Source organism: Sceloporus undulatus, chromosome 7, assembly GCF_019175285.1.
Source record: "Sceloporus undulatus isolate JIND9_A2432 ecotype Alabama chromosome 7, SceUnd_v1.1, whole genome shotgun sequence".
NCBI lineage: Eukaryota > Metazoa > Chordata > Lepidosauria > Squamata > Phrynosomatidae > Sceloporus > Sceloporus undulatus.
In genome coordinates, this window is record NC_056528.1 from 36,488,906 (window position 1) to 36,508,515 (window position 19,610).

The 19,610-nt window shown below is 42.2% G+C and overlaps 1 protein-coding gene across 3 annotated transcripts in view; it reads right to left on the reverse strand.

Annotated features, from left to right (window-relative positions):
• TBC1D8B (TBC1 domain family member 8B) overlaps positions 1-19,610 on the reverse strand; it is a 43,400-nt gene that overhangs the window by 7,566 nt on the left and 16,224 nt on the right. The window contains exons 2-18 of one of the 3 annotated variants that reach the window (XM_042479512.1): positions 18,849-18,959; positions 17,036-17,154; positions 15,973-16,198; positions 14,966-15,206; positions 13,043-13,250; positions 10,851-11,006; positions 8,541-8,690; positions 7,471-7,621; positions 5,801-6,015; positions 5,374-5,491; positions 4,879-5,164; positions 4,245-4,374; positions 3,468-3,566; positions 3,076-3,144; positions 1,979-2,219; positions 979-1,044; positions 4-87 (exon numbers count right to left, since the gene is read on the reverse strand). In XM_042479512.1, coding sequence (XP_042335446.1) covers positions 4-87; positions 979-1,044; positions 1,979-2,219; positions 3,076-3,144; positions 3,468-3,566; positions 4,245-4,374; positions 4,879-5,164; positions 5,374-5,491; positions 5,801-6,015; positions 7,471-7,621; positions 8,541-8,690; positions 10,851-11,006; positions 13,043-13,250; positions 14,966-15,206; positions 15,973-16,198; positions 17,036-17,154; positions 18,849-18,959 — 2,670 coding nt within the window. Of the gene's footprint in view, positions 1-3; positions 88-978; positions 1,045-1,978; positions 2,220-3,075; positions 3,145-3,467; positions 3,567-4,244; positions 4,375-4,876; positions 5,165-5,373; positions 5,492-5,800; positions 6,016-7,470; positions 7,622-8,540; positions 8,691-10,838; positions 11,007-13,042; positions 13,251-14,965; positions 15,207-15,972; positions 16,199-17,035; positions 17,155-18,848; positions 18,960-19,610 lie in introns of those variants that run through there. The other 2 variants (XM_042479511.1, XM_042479513.1) reach the window with 2 other exon arrangements.

Genomic DNA, 19,610 nt, shown 5'->3' on the forward strand with positions numbered 1-19,610 from the left:
TACTGTTTAATTGGCTCAAGTGGATCAACTCTTCTTTAGACAGTTGAGCACCTTTAGAAGGACTCAGGGACTCCACTTCGGTGAAAGCTGCAGAAAGAAAAGAGAGCTTCATAGAATCAGAGTTTGTGCATTGGACGATGACTCTGGAGACCAGGGTTTGGATCCCAGCTTGGCTATGTAAACCCACTGGGTGACCTTGGGCAAGTCACACTCTCTTAGCCTCAAAAGATGGCAATGGTAACCTCCCCTCTGAAGAAACTTGCCAAGAAAACCCCATGATAAGGTCGCCATAAGTCAGAAATAACTTGAAGGCACACAACAAAACCAAGAAGCTCCTGAATAATTTAGGGCTCAAAGTTAGGCTAAGAAGGTATTCCTAAGGTTATGTAGAGGGTCACTGAGGCTATGAAGAAACAAAGCATCAGGTCCTGAGGTCTGGGCTGACTTATGAGCTGCTATGCTTCACTGGTTCTCCTAGCCAAGCAACAAATTCAACCTCAGTCAATGCAGCTACTGAGCCAACATATCCGGCTATCTGGTCTCTTAAAAGAGTATGATTCCTACAAATGTCCAACACCAAATTGATCACAATTCATGGTACAACAGAAACAGCATCAGAGGCAAATAAAGGCTTTTACAGCCCACATTTCTCTGAGCTGAAAATCAGAGGCACAAGGAAAGTTAACATAGAGGACCGACAGATCTTAACAGTAAAAATATTATTTTACTGCCTCCTAACAGTAAAAATATTTGGCTGAGTTTTCTTGTTTCCCTTTCCTATCTCTCTCTCTTCACATTTCTTTTAGTGTCATCTCTTTTCCAAAGGTAAACCCAAGGGCAGGGACTATCTTGTTGATGTAATCACAGAATCGTAGGAGTTGGAAGAGTGCACAAGTGTTAGAGAAACTGCTATGAAAGCCTTTCCAGCTGTAGATCAGGGTATAAATGCAACAGATAGAAGAAGTAAATCTGACTTACCTGGAGGTATGTGCAGTTTGAAAAGTAGCTTCAGTTTATGGGTAAAACTTCCATGATACATGATATCTAACAAATGGGGAGGGAGGAAAAAAAGAGGAAAATTATTCAAGATGGTTCAAAAGTAACTGCTGTTAGATTCATTTCTGTCAGGACTCAAGACCACAGCAGCTCTAGATCTTCAGTCCTGAGAGATATCAGGCAAGATCTTTAATATTTCTGCCTCTACTAGGCAATGGAAGGAGCTACTAGAAACTTGGCTAGAACAGAAGTTTCATAGTGGCAACTGGACAGAGCAGCTCAGGTTTAATGACCTGGTCAACATACAAGAGATCAGGTCATCTCAGTGTCACTCTCCTGTTCCCTCTGAGCTCGGTGATGAAGCATATGCTTTCTTTCCTCTGAAAACAGTCCCACACTCAAATCCTAGCACTAAAGTAGGCAACTGTGGCCCTTCAGATGTTTTGCAACCTAAACCTCCCATCAGCCATAACAAACAGTCAGTGATGAGGGATTATGGGAACTACAATCAAAAAACATCTGGAGAGCTACCTGCCCCAGCATCTCCAGAAAAATAAAAGAGATACACTGGATAGGAATGAGGTCCTATCTCATCCAACGTTCTGCTCACATAGTGGCTGACCAGTTGCTCCAGGGAATGAATATAAATATTACCCAAAGCATTATGAAGAGGGAGGTTACAGACTATCAAACTAAACCCAAGGAGAAACCAATGTCAAAATCTGTGCATTCCTTCCTCAGGGGCTGTACTTCCCACAAATCTACATTATTTCTTCATTACAATAGCATGATTGGTAAGGAATGTTATTCTTCAATCTGTCAGAGTAGACAACACCACGCTAGACAGAGCAACAGACTAGCTTGGGGAAAGGGCCTTTCTTGCCTTACTCCCCCTCGTGAGCTGGAAATAGATTTTGCAAAGAATCCAACGTGAGATCAACAAGCAAATAATCTCTCCCTTGGTAGTTTTTAAATACTATACCAAGCGTGCTGGCAAATTCTTTAAAGTTGATAAGGCCATCTAAATTTTCATCTAGCAGTCGGAAGGTCCACAATGCAAGGGAGTCCCTGTTTGCACAGCTTGCCCAGGGGCTGAGGAGGTGATAAAGGACTCGGAACTGCTGGCAGTCGATGCGATATTGCTCCAGGTAGGGCAGACTGGGGTCATGATGCTTCAGGGCTGGACTGTTCACAGTCCAGTAGCAAGAGAGAAAATGCTCTTTCTGCAAAAGACAAACATGCATACAGGCAGTAAAGGCAGGGACTTGGGTGTTGAGTTACCCTCTTGTTGCTTCAAGTTAAAATTGTCAACTGCTTTCCTTGAAATCAAAGGTTCATAGTTTGGGAGTGCTCTTGAGCCTGGTCTTGACCCTGATTGCTCAGGTAGTAGCTTAGGATCAATCTAGAAGGTGTATTCCATATAATTACACTGTCTCTGTCAGCCACCGAGTTTCCTCACAGATATATGCTTTAGCAATCAGAACTGCAAATTAAATTCATGTTTATCTTTTAACGATCAATCCCAATCCCATTTAAGGACACTTAAATGCAAGATATGTTGAAGAAAAGCAGGTGTTATGACAAAACTGTTCCAACATTTTGTGAAGCACCTCTGCAAAAAGAAAGAAAGAAAGATGTATGATCTAGATCAACCCATGGAAAAAACATGGTGGTAGACAGATCTGACCTCTCCAAAAATGATGCTTGAATCCATGGATAAAAAAAATCAGTGGATACAGAGGGCTGACTGTAATTGATTTTAATATAAATAATGATGTGATAAATCCTTTCAAGCTCTACTTTAAACAAGAATGCAAAAGTACTACATGACTTTGTAAAACATTAGGCCAAATTATTTCTCCTTGACTTGGGAACAGTTTATTAGAACACTGGGCAGGAGTACATGGCAGAAAAGGAAGATTTCCAGATTTTTTTCCAAAAATGTGTCAGAATCAGAAGAATTAGCCACAGTTGTTAAGACCTAGCCAAATTTCTTCAGCTGGTACCATGATATGGTACAACACTCATCTCAAAACCAAGACTTGCTTGCAAGGACATTAAATACAACCAACATATTACCTTGAATATTTCATAAAGCTCCTCAAGGTTGCCGAGACTGATTTTCACATCCTGGGAGACAACACGCAGCTGTAACAAATGACAGAAGGAGGGCAGTCAAGTTACAGTCATGCCTTCTTATTTTTCCACAGATATTTTTCCTGCTTTATATTTGTGAAGTACACACACAAAATCTTCTGGGAAAACATATTCCTATGAGAAGGGGTAAATATAAAAAGTAGCCGCATAAACGAAGATCTTATTCAGTGGTTATGTGGGGAAAGGCAACATGCCTCCACTTGTACTATTATACATTGCTACAACAATGCTTGATAATAAACAGTGATTCAACTGATAAATAACATTTAAAGCCATGATAAAAAGGATAGCCTATGTCCATGTACCTAACTCACCACATTTTGCTTTGTAGTAACTTCCAGGGTCTGGATGACATATAGACGGTTACGGCGGCGCATGCATTCCACTTCCTCAAATCTGATTTCGCCATATTTCTAAGAAAAGAAGAGGAAGCTGTCAGGCAGTTTCGCCTGGGCCAACTGGATTGAGCAAGACACTGTGGCTAGTCAAAACTCCAACTCTCTTCTCTGACTTGGTTTATTTTGTTGGGGATGCCCTTATTTATCATTAAATGTCTAAGCTAACAGTTCATGCAAAAACAAGCTGCCAATGTGTCTACTGAAATCACTGGGGCTGAACCTACACTGCAGAATTAATGAAGTTTGACAAGACTTTAACTGCTATAGCTCAATGCTGTGGAATTTTGGGATTTGTATATTTGAGCTATTTAGCCTTCTCTGATAGAGAGCCCTGGTGCCAGAACTACACAGCCCAGGATTGCAAAGGATGGAGCCATGACAGATAAAGTTGTGTCAAACTGCATTAATTCTGCAGTGTGGCAGCAACTAAAGAGGGAGAGACTTAGGTGGTGTGGTGCAGTGGTTAGAGTGATTGATTTGCAAGATATGTGTTCTTGATTCACTGCCCATGAAACTCACTGTTTGACTTTGGGGCAATTATCTTCCCTCCTGCTCTTGACTGCTTGCCTCTCAACCTGACCTACTCTGCAGGGTTGTGGTGGCGATGAAGTCGGAATGAGGAGAGCCATTGAAATTGCCTTGAGATTAATAAATAAACAGCTCATTTCTTAACAGGCAGGAAATGATATGCACCTCATTTGACTCTCGAATCAGATCTGTGATATCCACTTTGGGGTACTGGCATTTCGTTTCATTCACACCAGAAGCCTGCTGCACCGCTGGAGGCAGAGGACTGTCTTTGTTGGTGACACTGTCAAAAAACCTAGATTTTTAAAAAATAAAAGACAAGTATGCATGAAAAATGGACAAAAAGAGTACGAAAAATGATATTTGCACAAGAAGTGCAAATTATGAAAAGTGCAGGGAGGAAGGGGTGGCACATCCCATAGGGACAAATGGGGAGTACGCCTGTGGAGTGTGCGCACCGCTGCATGCACAAGCCCCATTCATTTAAATGGGGCTCGAGCATATGCATTATTTGTTTTACACAGGGGAGTCCAGAACGGATTCCCCGCGTAAACAAAGGGTGCACTGTAAGTATAAAAGTGTGGTCAAGATCCAACAGAGGAGTTCTACTTAAGTAATGTTTCGGTCAGAACAAATGAGGCAATGGTGATCCCTCCCTCCCTGGAACCTCTTATCAGTCTTCAAAACTTGATTTGATGGTCTGAGAACTGATTGGGGCATATTTTCAAGTGCTTGCACTAGGTTTGATTAAGACCCACACCCAAATTGCTCCAGCTATATTTAGTCAAGGTTCTATTACCTGTTGAGGACTGTTACAGCTTCTGCATCATCCTTACAGGTCAGCAGCCTGTCCATGTTGTAGTCCAGCACTGCCAGGCCCAGCTGCAGAATGGCCTTTATCCCATCATAGAAGAAACAGTCCACTACATTGACAGCACTCTCAATGGGAAGCACACTGATGAAGAGAGTAAGGAACCAGGAGAGGGAGACAGAAGAGAAGAATGTCATGTCTGTCATGTGCTCCGTCAGCTGGGGCAGGTGGTCCCTGATAAGGTCCTCAAACACTGCCTGATCTACCAAAGCACCTATGAGAAAAGAGGAACAGTTTAAATAAGAATTTGCATGAGTATGATCCTCAGACTAACATCACTCCTAAAGACAGCCCCAGGACCTATTGGTATCCATAAATGAACAACGTTGCTATGTCCCAGCTCCACAGAAGCAGCTCATCCTTTTGAATGATTGTAGGAAAGCCTCTGACCAGCAGTCCCACAATCGTCCCACTATTTCTCACCAATGATCTGCCGATTGAAATAATCAGGTAACATCCTTTCACACACAGCAACCAAGAGCCAAAAAGCTTCTTCCTCCTTGGCATACAGCAGCAGCACAGATGTCAAGATATTCATTGCCTATGAATGATCAAACACAGGAACAGGTATTACTAGAGAGAAGATATTTCAACAGTAGACTGAGGCTAGTTTGGCCTGGTTCACACATGCATGTGTACATTATGTGGACTGACAGATTGGGGCAATAGTGGAACTAGAACTAGGAGGAAAAAATGGATTATCTTAGAAGAAGGCATAGCTAACTGGCTAGTTCAGTTCAGTCCTGAACAGAATCACTTTACACAACAACAGTCTCAGGTCTCACTTCATACAAGTGCAATAACTGGAAACTGGAAGATGAAAGAGTTCACACACATAGTCACTGCCCACCTGGCAATAGCCAATCTTGGGGTTCCTGTAGGCATATGCGGTGAGCACCCTCCGGAGGGCAGAAATGCCAGTATCACTCTGGAAAGCTGGGTGTTCAGGCAAGGAGCGGCGTAGATCCCTTTCTATTTCATCTGTTGCCAAAGTGCATGTGCCCAAAGACTGCTCCACCAGCTCCGTGTAATATCCAGGATTGGTAGCCATGTCATTCACAGCACCTGCCAACATGTTTATTGCATACTGTTATAGGACAACAGGTATGAGGACATTGTCATGATTTCTCTGAAGTGCATACAAGGACACCCCTCCCCCATGTGTATTTATAGATGTGTGGCCAAGTTAGGCCCCACCAAAATTCTGTACAGTCGTCCCTTCCTAACTGTGGGCTTGCCATCCATGGACTGGAGCATCCATAGATGGCCTCGTCCCATTCTCCCCAATGTTGTTGTGTGAACACAGCCATGCGCATGTTGCACCACCATTACAAAGAACAGGACTTGTGGTCCTGAGTTTTTTGCCATCTGCAGGGAGTCCAGAACGGAATCCCCATGGATACAAAGAGCCGACTACTGACCTGAGGCTGAATTGCATGCGTTAAGACTGCCAGAGCTTGAAAGAATTACTTTTTTCACTGCAACACCCAGAATTAGCCAATGCTATCTAGGGGATTGTCAAAGTTCTGGTAAAAAAACCCGTAACTTTTTACAAGCTCTACTTTCACTCCACAGGACTACAGAATGAAAGGCCTTTTCCTACTACCAATGAGATAGCAACAAACCCATATCATCATGGGGTCCCTTTAAGGGATAGACTCTTCAGTGGTTCCTAACCTGGCACCCTCAAAAAAGCATTACTTACTAATCAATTGATTTATACCCTGCCTTTCTTCCAGAGTTGGGTGCAACCTTGCCTCCACAAGAATGTAAAAGACATTTTGGTAAAAACACTGTATCTTACAGAACAGAAATCAAATAAACCACCCTATTAAAACACAGACTAAAATGAAACAATTTAAAACTCCATTCTACAGTACTTATAAAGAAGTATTAAAACATTTACAAGTCAGCAGAGACAACATTTATTTACATTTAATTATCCTTAATTTTCCATGTACAGATTTCTTCTTCTAAGGCTATTTCCCCATTCCTATTTTTATACTTGCTCTCCAAGATACTAATTTAATTGGAAAGACAATATATACTGTATACACTCGACTATAAGTGGACCTCATGTATGGCAGGTTTTAGGGCCAAAATTATGGATTTTCATATAATCCGTGGGTAAATCAAGAATAAAACTTGGGGGTATGTAACAAAGGATGTAAAGAATGAAAAAAAGGAAAATGATGCCAAAGCACACCACTGTTTTCCCACGCAGACATTCAAAAAGGCCAGAAGTGGTGCTGCAGCAGAAATAATAGAGGTGGTTGATGCTTCTTTTAGGTTCTTCTGGAATGGACTAAACTCTTACCTTTCATCACTCTACTCAGAGAAGGGGATGGTTCCTATTTTGATAAAAGTTAAGGTAAAGTACTTACACTGACCCATGGGCAAGCTGACCTAGGTTTTTGGGGTTGATTTTTTGACTAACATTTCTAGACTTACATGTGAGTATATACAGTAAATACAATAAAGAAATTAAATCATCATTACCACTATGAATACAGATTATACCTGAGAAGAGAAGCCACAGTTCTCCTCTTAACACCTCAGGGATCCCTCGGACGATCAGGTCTCGAGTTCTCCTCGTCCGAAACATATCTACTCCATGACCACATTCAACGAAAAGGATGTTCCAGGACTGTTCTTTCATTTTTTCTTTTAACTAGAAAAACAAAACTATTAAGAAGCCTCTTAAGCATAAATGCTTATCAAGATATACAAAGGCTGCCTATGCAATCACAATGTGGTGGGGAAAGCAATCAAATCAGGAGGAATGATATGAAACAAGAGAGAACCTCCTGTGGTCAAAAGAAATAAGAATTGCAGCCTTTGTAACCATATGGGTAGTGATTATGATTGTCCTCTCTGGAACTAGAGAAAAATGAAGACAGTATTTGTCTCTATGGCTCCAGAGAGGACAATCAAAATCACTACTCATATTGGGAGCATTGTCATATGACAATAGCTTAAGGGACAAGATCATTTCACAGAGTCCAAACATTCCTGGTTTCAATTTTGTCTTGCATCAAATGTGCAGTGGTAAGAAGAAGGACACTTTCTCACAACCAGAGAGCCCACTTTCCAACATCAATTTATAACCTCATCTACATGCAGTTTTGCAGCACTAAAAAGAACTCCCAAATCGTTTGCAAGACGACAATTCAAATACTGTACAACAAAATCAATTTAACCACTATAAAGTAAGCCACGATGAATACAACACATGAGTCACTAAACTAGGAGAAATACAATGGCTTTAACCAAATCTCTCAGGAGGCATTACCTAGGTGCTGCAATAAAACAGGCCCTATCTTGCATTGCCACTGAAAGGGAGGAAAGTTTAAGTGGAAAAGAGCAAGTGCTGTGGAACAGCAAATTGGTGGCATGTTGAGAAAAGATGAATATGCCATCAACCCAACTGTTAGTCTCGCTGAACGAGTGGAATTTACATTTTGACATACCAAGTTCCCATGGAATTTACATTTTGACATGCCAAGTTCCCATAGTTCTACTTTACTTGGGATAAACAACTGGATTTAGGCCTGTATTCCAATTGGCAAGAAGTGTTGTTTTCATCTTACCATTTTAACATCTAGATTTTCTGCATCCTGAGGGTGAAAGACAGTCATAAGGGCTTCCGTGCTAACCATCTTGCTGTTGCCCTTGTGGTTTGCCATTGGTTGCCCCTCGTAATCATCCAAGACAGACTCAGGGTTTGGGCTGATGGAGACCTGCAAGAGGCAAATGCAACAGGAACTAAACACAAAAATATGCACAATTGTGGAGGGAGAAAAATACACACACCTCTTCATGGTCTGCAAAGCAAAAGTAAACAGCAGGAATGTTCCCAAGTCATTCATAGTTTCTGAGTCATGTGAGTGAGCAACTCACAAGAACTTGGAAAACCTTCGGGATTACAACTCTTGTAATCCTTCAGACAACATCATGGCTGTGTGTGCTCAGAACTAGAGACAGCCTGGCCACTCAAATTTCCTTGGTAATTTGGAATTACCTGTATTTACCGTATATACTTGACTATAAATCAAAAAATTTATGCCCCAAAATGAACTCCAAAATCATGGGTAGACTTATGTATGGGGCAATGAGTTAATGCGAATAAATTTATTGAAAGAAGTGCCCACCTTTCTCTGTTGCCTTGTAATGGCTCCCTGTTTGAAGCCCCGGAGCCCGCTCTCCTCTCTCCCTGTGTGTGTGTGTGTGTGTCTGTTTCCCTCTCAGCCTTCCCATGCAGCTAGAGCTAACAAGCTGCTGCTGAGGCAATGTATGCCCTGGCTTGTACCCCATTTTGCCTGGAAGTCCTGGGGGTGAAAAGCAGAGAGCGAGAAAGGTCTGTCCTCTATTTTTGCAAGCTATGAGCCTTGGGAGTCCTGGGGTGAGAAGCAGAGAGACAGTGTGGTCTGTCCTCCTTTTCGCAAGCCATGAACCTTGGAGATGCTTCTGGTCAGGGGAAGTGTGTGTGCGTGCATGCGCACGCACCGAAGTTTGTTTCCCTTTTTTCATGCTGAGACTGATGCTTGGGAGAGGTCCAGAGAGGGAGCTATAGGGAGGGAAGTGGTGCTTTGTTTCCCCCCCTTTAGATCTTTTGTAACATCCTCCAGAGTTTGCCCCTCAACTTATCCACAGGTCATATCAAAATCCATGATTTTGGATCCAAAAACTGCCCTCGACTTATACATGAGATCGACTTATACATGAGTATATACGGTACCTCATGCAATAAACCAGAGGATTTGGGAAAATGGTGTGGCTGAAAAAAAGATTTAGAAGAATTACCTTTTTGGATTACAATTCCCAGAATCCCCTAGCCAGCATGGCTCATAGAATCACAGTTGGAAGAGACCACAAGGGTCATCCAGTCCAACCCCTGCCATGCAGGAACTCTCAATCAAAGCATCCCCGACAGATGGCCATCCAGCCTCTGTTTAAAGACCTCCAAGGAGGGAGATTCCACCACACTCCAAGGGAGTTTGTTCCGCTGTCGGACAGCCCAGTTTGCATCCATTGTTCCGGGTCCTAGTCTCTGGAGCAGCAAAAAACTAGCTTGGTCCCTCCTCAATATGACATCCCTTCAAATATTTAAACACGACTTTCATATCACCTCTTAACCGTCTCTTTTCCAGGCTAAACACCCCCAGCTCCCTAAGTCGTTCCTCATAGGGCATGGCTTCCAGACCCTTCACCATTTTAGTCACTCTCCTTTGGACATGCTCCAGTTTCTCCACATCCTTTTTAAATTGTGGTGTCCAGAACTGGACGCAATATTCCAGGTGGGGCCTGACCAGAGCAGAATATAGTGGCACTATTACTTCCCTTGATCTACACACTACAGTATACTTTTATTAATGAAGCCTAAAATTGCATTGGCCTTTGCGTCACACTGTTGACTCATGTTCAACTTGTGGTCTACTTTGACTCCCAAATCCCTTTCACACGTAGTTTCATTCAGCCAGGTGTCCCCCATCTGTGCATTTCATTTTTCTGCCCTAAGTCCAGTACCTTACATTTCTCCGTGTTGAATTTCATTTTGTTAGCTTTGGCCCAGCTTTCAAGTCTATTCAGGTTATCTTGAATTTTGATCCTGTCCTCCGGGGTATTAGCTACTCCCCCTAGTTTGGTGTCATCTGCAAATTTGATAAGTATGCCCCCATGGTAGTGGTGGGGAGTAACAGTAACAAATCTGCCATTAAAGCAATCTCAGCCAGCCACCATTGCCACATCTTTTGGTGAGGAATTCCCAAACCACACGAAGGACACCTGACATTCTGAGACACACAGAAAGCTCTCCTGAATCCTATAAACTCCCCTCCCAAAAACATACAACCAGAAAGGGGGGAAAGTCAAGCATGCTAAAATTTTACCTCTGCACTCACACTGTGCTGAAGGCTCAGTGCTGCATTACATCTGTTCTTCAGCTTTGGCACCAGGTGCTCCAAATCCCTCACTTCTGAGAAACGGAAGGCTCTTTTTCCTTTGGTAGCGATGCTGATTGCTTTGCTTGTAGGGTCAGTCACCTCGACTGCTACAACCTATGGATGTCAGAGACACAAAGATTCCAGTCATGTATCTCATAAATTTGGTCAACTGAAGGCATAAAATGTTCAAGTCACTGTGGGAATGATTAGGAGTTATATTGCAGATGAGGTCTGGATGCTTTACCTTCAACTCTCCAGATAGCTACCCCAGTGGTAGACAGTGGCTTTTGATGTCAACAGAACAGCAAATGTACCCTGTATCTCATTTTGAATCTGTTCTGGGGACAGGGCTCATCAGTCTTCTAAAACCTAGGCTAGGTTCACCACCACCCCTCACTGACATCAGAGCTCCTAGTCATCAATGAGCTGCACTGAGGCTAAACACCAGAGACTTCACAGTTGCAACAATGAGCACAACAAACTGGGAAGCTAGATCCCATCCACTGCATTTTAACCAGTTTTATTAACACTTCTCCTAATCCAGGGGACCTCCAGAGAACTGTTAAGTCCACTTACCAAAGTGGTTGTTAAGTCCACTTACAATTTCCTTGCCCCCTTTACCTTTTTGGAGAGAGAGCACAAAACAAGGAATGGGGAGCCTTTCCTTTTAAGGATAATTGTTTTAAAGGAAAATTTTCCTTTTTGTTAATAGAGGAGATGGGTTAACAATATCTGTTGGTCACAAAACTAGGTGGAGATTGAATGTGGCCCTACATTGTTAACTCCTGACCTAATTCTTCAAAGCAGCCTCCAGCTAGCTAGCTAGCTAGCTAGGAAAGAAAATCTAGGCTGAAATCACAGCAGGCTTTCTATTAAGAGAATTGTAAATTTATCCGCCTGTAGCCAGAAATTATTGCCACAATTCTGATTTAGAACAGGGGCAGGGAAAGCTCTTGTCTCCTGTCTAGGGCTATATTCCCTCAATAGTAATCTGGTGGGAGCCTATAGCCAGTGCTGAAGCCAGTGGTGGGCAGATTCACAGCCAAAAGAGGGGGGTGAACCCCTTTTGTCTTTATCTGTTGTTGGGTTGTGTCAACTCCAACTTATAGCAACCCTGTCCTAGCCAGGTTTCTTCAATGAAGATTTGCCACTGTCCTCTTCTAAGGCTGAGAGTGGGTGACTTGACCAAAGTCAGAGAGTGGGTTTCCATGGCTAAGTGGAAACTTGAACCCTAGTCTACCTGAGTCCTTGTCCAAAACTCAAACCACTACACGACACTGGCCCTATACCACTCCTTTTATACCACTCTCTGAACACTCTCTCCCGTTGTCTTATCTTCACCCAGCATCTGCAAGTGGGAGGGACAGATCTGAACTCATGACTTGCAAAAGGGCACATGAAAATCAGACTTCAAGCTACCCATGTTATGTCAGCTTTTGAAACTCACTGGCTTCACAAGGCAAGGACCCAGCAACACAGGATTTTCCTAAGACAATTACTGAACTCTGCTAGCATAGGGGCTTTTTGGCTCCATTAGACAGGGTCAGTGCAGAACTCAAAGGAAGAGACTTTGTGGCCTTCTTTTACAACTTCTGTCCCCATTATTTCTCCACCTCTCTTTGTATATATGTGGTGGATGTGGAGGAGAACTAAGCTTTCTGCCTGCATGGACACACAGTCACTGTAACATCCAAGACAATATGAAGCAGACCTGCAGTCATGAGACCTCAGCAACATCACTTTGTTTTCCCTGAGTTATTTTTTGTTCCCATGTTTGCTCTGAAAGCCAGTGTAATTTTTTGCACTTTCTGTTAGCCTAATTAAACTATTACCAATGTGTTATTTGGGTTTTATGTTAATGGTGAGTTCAGGTTTCTTTTTTTCAGGTTACCCACATGGGGTCAGGGGCATCTCCACTCTGTGCCTTCATCTATTTCAAGTAATTTTACAAATGCAACTGAAAATCCCCACAAAACCACAATTTGGCTAAAACCAATATAGTGAAAACAACAAGCAGTTTGATGGATTCAATGAATCTCTTGAATTAAAAGTGTTCACAAAACTCCCTTGCAATTCCTTTAATTGGAATTTAAAGGAAAGACTTATGAAGACAGCCACCAGTCTCACCCCGACGTCTTCATCCAGCTCACCTCTCTCAGTGGAATGATGATGCAGCACAAGGAGCCATCTTGGCTGGCAAAGCAGATGTAATTTTCAGAAATACACATTTTCCCCAGAGTATTGTAGTGGCTGAAAGGCACCCATAAGAAACACTCATGCACTTCCCTCAAAGACTCCTCCTTGGGTAACCTGAAGAAGGCATTGAATTGCTCGCTGTGGGCTCTGCTCTCAAGGCCCCTAGACAGCAAAAAGAGGGATTTTTTATTAGGGACCTTCAGATCATCAGTCAGAATTCCCTTTATTAGAGAATATTTATATATACACAGTTTAACACAGGCTGCATCTAGGCTGCAGTATTAACACAATATAGCACGGCTTTAATTGCCATGGCTCAATGCTATGGAATTCTGGGATCTGTAGTTCTCTGAAACACTTAACCTTCTGTCAGAGACCTCTGGTGCCACAAACTACAAATCTCAGGATTCCATAGGATGGAGCCATGGCAGTTAGAGCAGTGTCAAACTGCATTAACTTTGCAGTGTGGCAGCAGTCGCATAACCAATAAATACATATCAGATCAAAAAATACAAATGTAAACTAGAAAATAATATTTGTGAACTTGATAATATAATAGTATCGTATAATAATAGTAATAGGATCATGATGATATAACAGTAACAACAACAGCAACAACATTTGTGTGCCTTGAAGTAGCTTCCAACTTATGGCAGCCCTAAGGCAATGGGTTTTCTTGGCAAGTAAGTGCTGGTGAAGACTATAAAACCGTATATGGCTTGGGTCCAAGCTATTTGAAGGCTTAATGAACATTGTTTTGGATTCGTTATTACCTGCCTTATAGAATCATAGAGCTGGAAGAAACCACAAGGGCCATCCAGTCCAACCCCATTCTGCCATGCAGGAAATCTCAATCAAAGCATCCCCAACAGGTGGCCATCCAGCCTCTGTTTGAAGACCTCCAAGGAAAGAGACTCCACCATACTCCGCAGAAGTGTGTTCCACTGTCGAACAGCCCTTACTGTCAGAAAGTTCCTCCTAATGTTGTGGTGGAATCTCTTGCCTTGAGTTCCATTGCTGGAAGAAGGTGGGATGATGATGATGATTTGCCTTCCTCTGAAGCTGAGTGAATAATATAAGTAATAAATATAAAGGAAATTTCATTCACAGTATAACTGAAAATCTGGAACCTTGAAGTACTCTCACTCATGTATGGGCTGCAGCCTGGACTAAGGGGCTTCCACCAACAGCACCACCACCATCAAATACATGAGTGTGTTAAAACATAATACACTGGTACCTCGGGTTACGAAATTAATTCGTTCCGCCGCGCCGTTCGTAACCCGATACATTTCGCAACCCGAAAAAGGCTTTCCGCTAGCGCTGGAAAGCCACTAGCCGCGCTTTCAGTTTGAATTTCGCGCCGAAAAAATTTCGTAACCCGAAAAAAACATCGTATCCCGGAACAGTTTTTTCCAATCTAACTTTTTCGTATCCCGGAAATTTCGTAACGCGATCAATTCGTATCCCGGGGTACCAGTGTAATTAATAAGTTGGTCCATAAATTCTGGCCCCACATCTGAAAAACAGTGGTCTATGCCAAGGCTGAAGAATCTTGGTCCTTCCGGGATATGAACTCCCATGAACTTTTACTACTGGCGATACTGGCTGAGGCTTCTGGGAGCTGAAATCCAACAACCTCTGATGGGCCAAAAGTTCCCTACCCCATATCTTTACAAACTGGCAGGCCTGACACGGTGATACCAGAGACTGAACCTGTGAGATTTATATGCAAAGCGTGTGCTTTCCCATTGAGCTACAGATAATATGTATCAAAACAGCTGATCAAATTCAGGATTAAAACAGAGCAAAAGCCCTTCGCCTCTGCTGTCCACCCAACATCAAAAAGCTACTTCTCATCTTACAATAGTCATTACCTCTTGGTGATCTGCAAGGGATCATGGAGGACTGGGTCACCTTCAAAGGTCTCCTTGTCGAAAAGTCTGCGAACAGCATACAGCGCCAGCTGCTCCATGAGAAGGAATGTTTCACTGATGTGCAGAAACATGGAAAAATAGTGATCCTCCCCCCTGGAGCAGACATAGATGCTCTCAGTTAGGATGACATTCGATGTCTTTTCAAGCTTTGAGATTTCATCCCAGGATATTACAAGTTTTACTGCAGGATAGATAAAAATCGGGGGAAATATATTTGTGCTTTTTTCTTTGTTGACTGGCTATTTCAGCTCAAGCCTAAAGTTAATTTCCAATAACATCTTTGCTGGCTTTCTCTTCCCTTCACCAAGCCCACTTTATCTTACCAGATGTAGAATTTACTTTTAAATGTACAGTTAAAAGCCATTTTGAAGTAATCAGTTACCATCAGATGCAATTTTCAGAAGAAACTCCATTTTTTGTTAATCCAAAGTAACAAGATACATTACTTTTACTTCTTAAAAAATTATAAGAATTGTACACATCACTGGCTTGAGATACAAGTAGTAAGGCCAGCACACTTTCCTAACTAGAAAAAGAGACATGCTGTCCCTTATTACAAGTGTACCTCAACTTAGTTATGCCTTTCTTACTGAAAAAAGGAGTAATGCATCTGAGGAAGTAGACCTAAGTCTATGAAAGCTCATGCTGCCAACTTCTTTCTTTCAGTTAGTCTCAGCAGTGCTACAAGATTTCTCTACATAAAGGTTGCTGAGAGTATAAAAAGAGAAGATGATGACAAACAATTCCCTTGAGTGCACTGAAGGAGGAGGACAGGTTTGTTTTGTTTTTTGTAAATGCATAAAATAAAAATAGATTGTGTAAAATGAAGGTGGGTGAAAAAACAAAATTAAGTCATTCATTATTTTTGACATAAATAGAACACTGCATTTTGGAACACACAATTGCTTATGGTGAAGAATGTAAGTGAATCACTTGACTCCACTTACTTTCAGCTCCCAGAAGAAAGGAGTAAAAGCTAAGGAAGTTGGTGCTCAGGTACAGCCACCCCTGGCAGGGTACCCGGCCTCTCCAATAGCTACATGAATAGTACGTCACCAGCTTCTCCTGTTCAGCTAGCCCAAAACACTTCTCGAATTTCATATGGGCCTCACGGAATCTTTCTGGATCCTCCTCTTTTATTAAAGATCCTTTGCCTTCCTCAGCGATCAAACCCTAGAACAAGGAGGCAAACAAGGTGATAAATACCAAACAACCCAATGTCTGGTGCCATGGTGAGGGCAGGCCTGCTGAATAGGCAGTCCTCACTCCGACTTGGTCTAACATAAGGATTCAATTGTATAGAACTCACATAACTGGACTTCTGTCACCCCCTGCAGAAAGTACAGAATATTTAGTCCAGAAGACTAGTTATCGTAACTAAATACATCTTGGGCTGCAATCCCAGACTCACTTAACTGGGATGAAGCCCCACTGACCAAATTAGAAAATACTTCTGAGTTGACATACATATGGCTAACAGTGTCTGACCAACAATTCTTTCACCAATTAATGCTGTAATCTTATACGTTGCTACCTGGGGATAAGTTCTGTTGAAAATATTGGGATTTACATTCTCAGTAGAGACATACATGAGTGAACTATATATCTGCATACATCTGTATCTGAATACAACATGGCTGAAGAAAAACGTTCACTTTCCTAGTTTTTAGTGTGGGGTGGCCCTCCAGAGGTTGTTAGGACTTCAGATCCCAGAAGCCTTACCCAACAGATGAAGACTCTTGGAAGCTGCAATCCAACAACTTTTGGAATATCACAGATGCCCATCTCTGTTCCAGATCATGACACACATCCCAGTTGTTTCTGCCTCTTAAAAGACGTACTACACATTCTCTGCTTCTCCCACAAAGCATTTACTTATTGAAGAAGCTTTTTATACTCCATTTGTGGCATACACAGAGCAATGCCTCCCCATGTCAGCACAGCACCTGGTGTGGGGGGGCCTGGGGAAAGGAAGAAGCTTTCAAGTTGCTTACAACGGATTCTACATACTCTGATCTTCCCATGCACAAAGCTAGTGATGTCCTCATTAGAATCAAACACAGACAGAGTGTTCATGACATTGTGCTCTAGCCACTCCCAGTGAGCTGTTATTTCTTCTCGGCTGGATCCTAACAGGAAAAAAGAAGAAGAAAAAAGAATTAAGTTTCACCTAAATTGAAAGCACACCAGTTAGCAAAGAAGTAAAAAAACAGATCCCCAAAAGTGGGGATACAATGTATGGTGATAGATGAATGACCAATGCTGTGGCGCATGCATACATATATTTGTTTATTGCAATTCTATCCCATCCTAAAGCTGGAAAGGTCCTTAGGACAGTTTACATGCCAATACAAACAAGATGGCTCCTGTTCTCAGACAAACCATTTAAATAGGCACAACATAAAGGAAAAGGGGATGGACAGGGAAAAAGCAAAAAACACAGTCCAGAGCCACACTCATATTAAAAATTAAAATGGCAAATACGGAAGAAAAATAAGTCTCTCAAGCCACCATAAGAATCCCAGAGCCCAAGATGCTTTAATGTGAATATATTTCAGAGGAAGGAATGGGTGAAACCACTTCTGAGTATTCTATACCTAAGAAAACCCTATGAAATTCATAGAGTCACCATAAGTTGATAGGTGACTTGAAGGGACAGGCACACATACAGACAGGGATGGTTTGGCTGTTCAAATGTTGTAAGACTGCAACTCCAACCAGTCCTGGCCATTGCAGCCCATAACAACAAATGAGAGTAGATGTAGTAATGCAAAAACATAGAGAGGACCACATGCTTTAAATATTCCTATGTGATTAAAAAAAAGAAAAGAAAAAAGGATCTTATTGTATTTCGGAATTCACTTTGACAGCTAGCCAGCCCCCATCAAGAAAATAAGCTTTACGAAATTATTTCTCATCAAATGTTAGGGTGGCAACTCCTTTGGTAAATGACTCACTAAGACCAACATGCATCCTGGTCATGCCTTTGAACATAAACACTAAAAATGCAAATATTTGCATCCTTTCTCTGTGCTTCCAGGGAGCCACTATGCAACCATCTGCTTGTGGCATCAGAAAACAGAAGAGGATGACTGAATTTGAGACAAGCTGAAGACCTAGCAGAATTGCATGGGTTATCCAGAAGGAGAAACTGAGTTGGTGGTGGTCTTAAAGACCTTAACCTTCAGTTTAAATTCAACTAAGGAAAGCCATGTGGAAGGAGCACCAAAGGAAACAGAGGAAGCTGCGTAGCCTACCTAGTTCAATATAATTTATATTACAGTGACAACTGCACAGTTTTTCAGATGTTGATGAATTGAAATGCTGAGCATCTCCCACCATTGGCAATACTAGCTAGGGCTGCTGGGATCTGCAGTACAACATCTGGAAAGCTACACAATTTCAACCGTGCCTGAACTCTGACTGCCAATGGTACTCTCGGGTCACAAGTAGGTAGCAAGTTTTCAAAACACCCAATTTTAGAATGTCAGGGACCTTCTGCAAGCCAAGCATGAATTCCACCACTGAGCTATGCTGTCTTCAAAAAGGCCAGATGAAAATCCTAACCTAGTTTACACACTTGGCATTTTCCTACCTGAGATGAAACAAGATACTTTTTTGGCACTATAGCTCCCAGTCACATGTAGCCAACATTCTGGAAGAGACATTCTGGGAGTTATAGTCCAAAAAAGTAACATTCTCATTTCTACCCTAAATTACATTGATGACTTGTCTATACAGACTGATACAATTACAAAGTGCCCACATTTATGGATTTGCCCTCCATCCAAAGCTTGCTCAGTTTGGAATGATCTGTACTTACCACAGGCAATGGTCCAGTAGACTTGGGAATCTGGTGTTTGGTGCAGGATGCGGAAAGGGGCCACTTTTGATGTGGAGTCCAGGACAGCATCCAGCGTCCCCACCAGGAGGCCTGTGAGATTAAGGACAAACAGCGTGAGCCCACAATAATAAAGGTGCCCTCTGAAACGTGTGTACAAGGAATGGATTTTGCATTCTACATGGGCTGGGAAAAGCTACATTCTGAATAAAAAAGTCCCAGGCAAGAGCTATGTATGTTTAGGGCTGGTGAGCAAAAGTAAGCAAAGAGGATAAAGCAATACACACAATATACAGTCAGGCAGATACTGTAAAAATAATTCAGGAGCACTGAGGCTTTTGTATCACCTTGCTTTGAAGGGACTGGAACAGGTAACGTTGCATATGTGTGTATGTGCTACACAAACGTGTGCATATGCAAATTACATACCATGAATTCCTGTTACAACTATAATTAAAATATCCACTCTGAATTTCCACTGAAATGTGCAAAGCAATGCCGGCCCTACCACCTGGTAGGGTGAGGCAACATATCAGTGCCAGCATCAGGATCCAACATCCTTGGTCAAGCAGCTGCCATAGTTTACCATCTCTCCCCAATGCTTTGGCAGAGTGGGATGGAACATTTAAAAATGGCACCTGAGTTTGCTACCTTTCCTCTCCCTTTCAATCCTTTATTTTTTGCATCACATTTAAAAAACTTTGAGCGCCCAATGGCAGGGGCTGTGTTTTTCTTTTCTTTTTA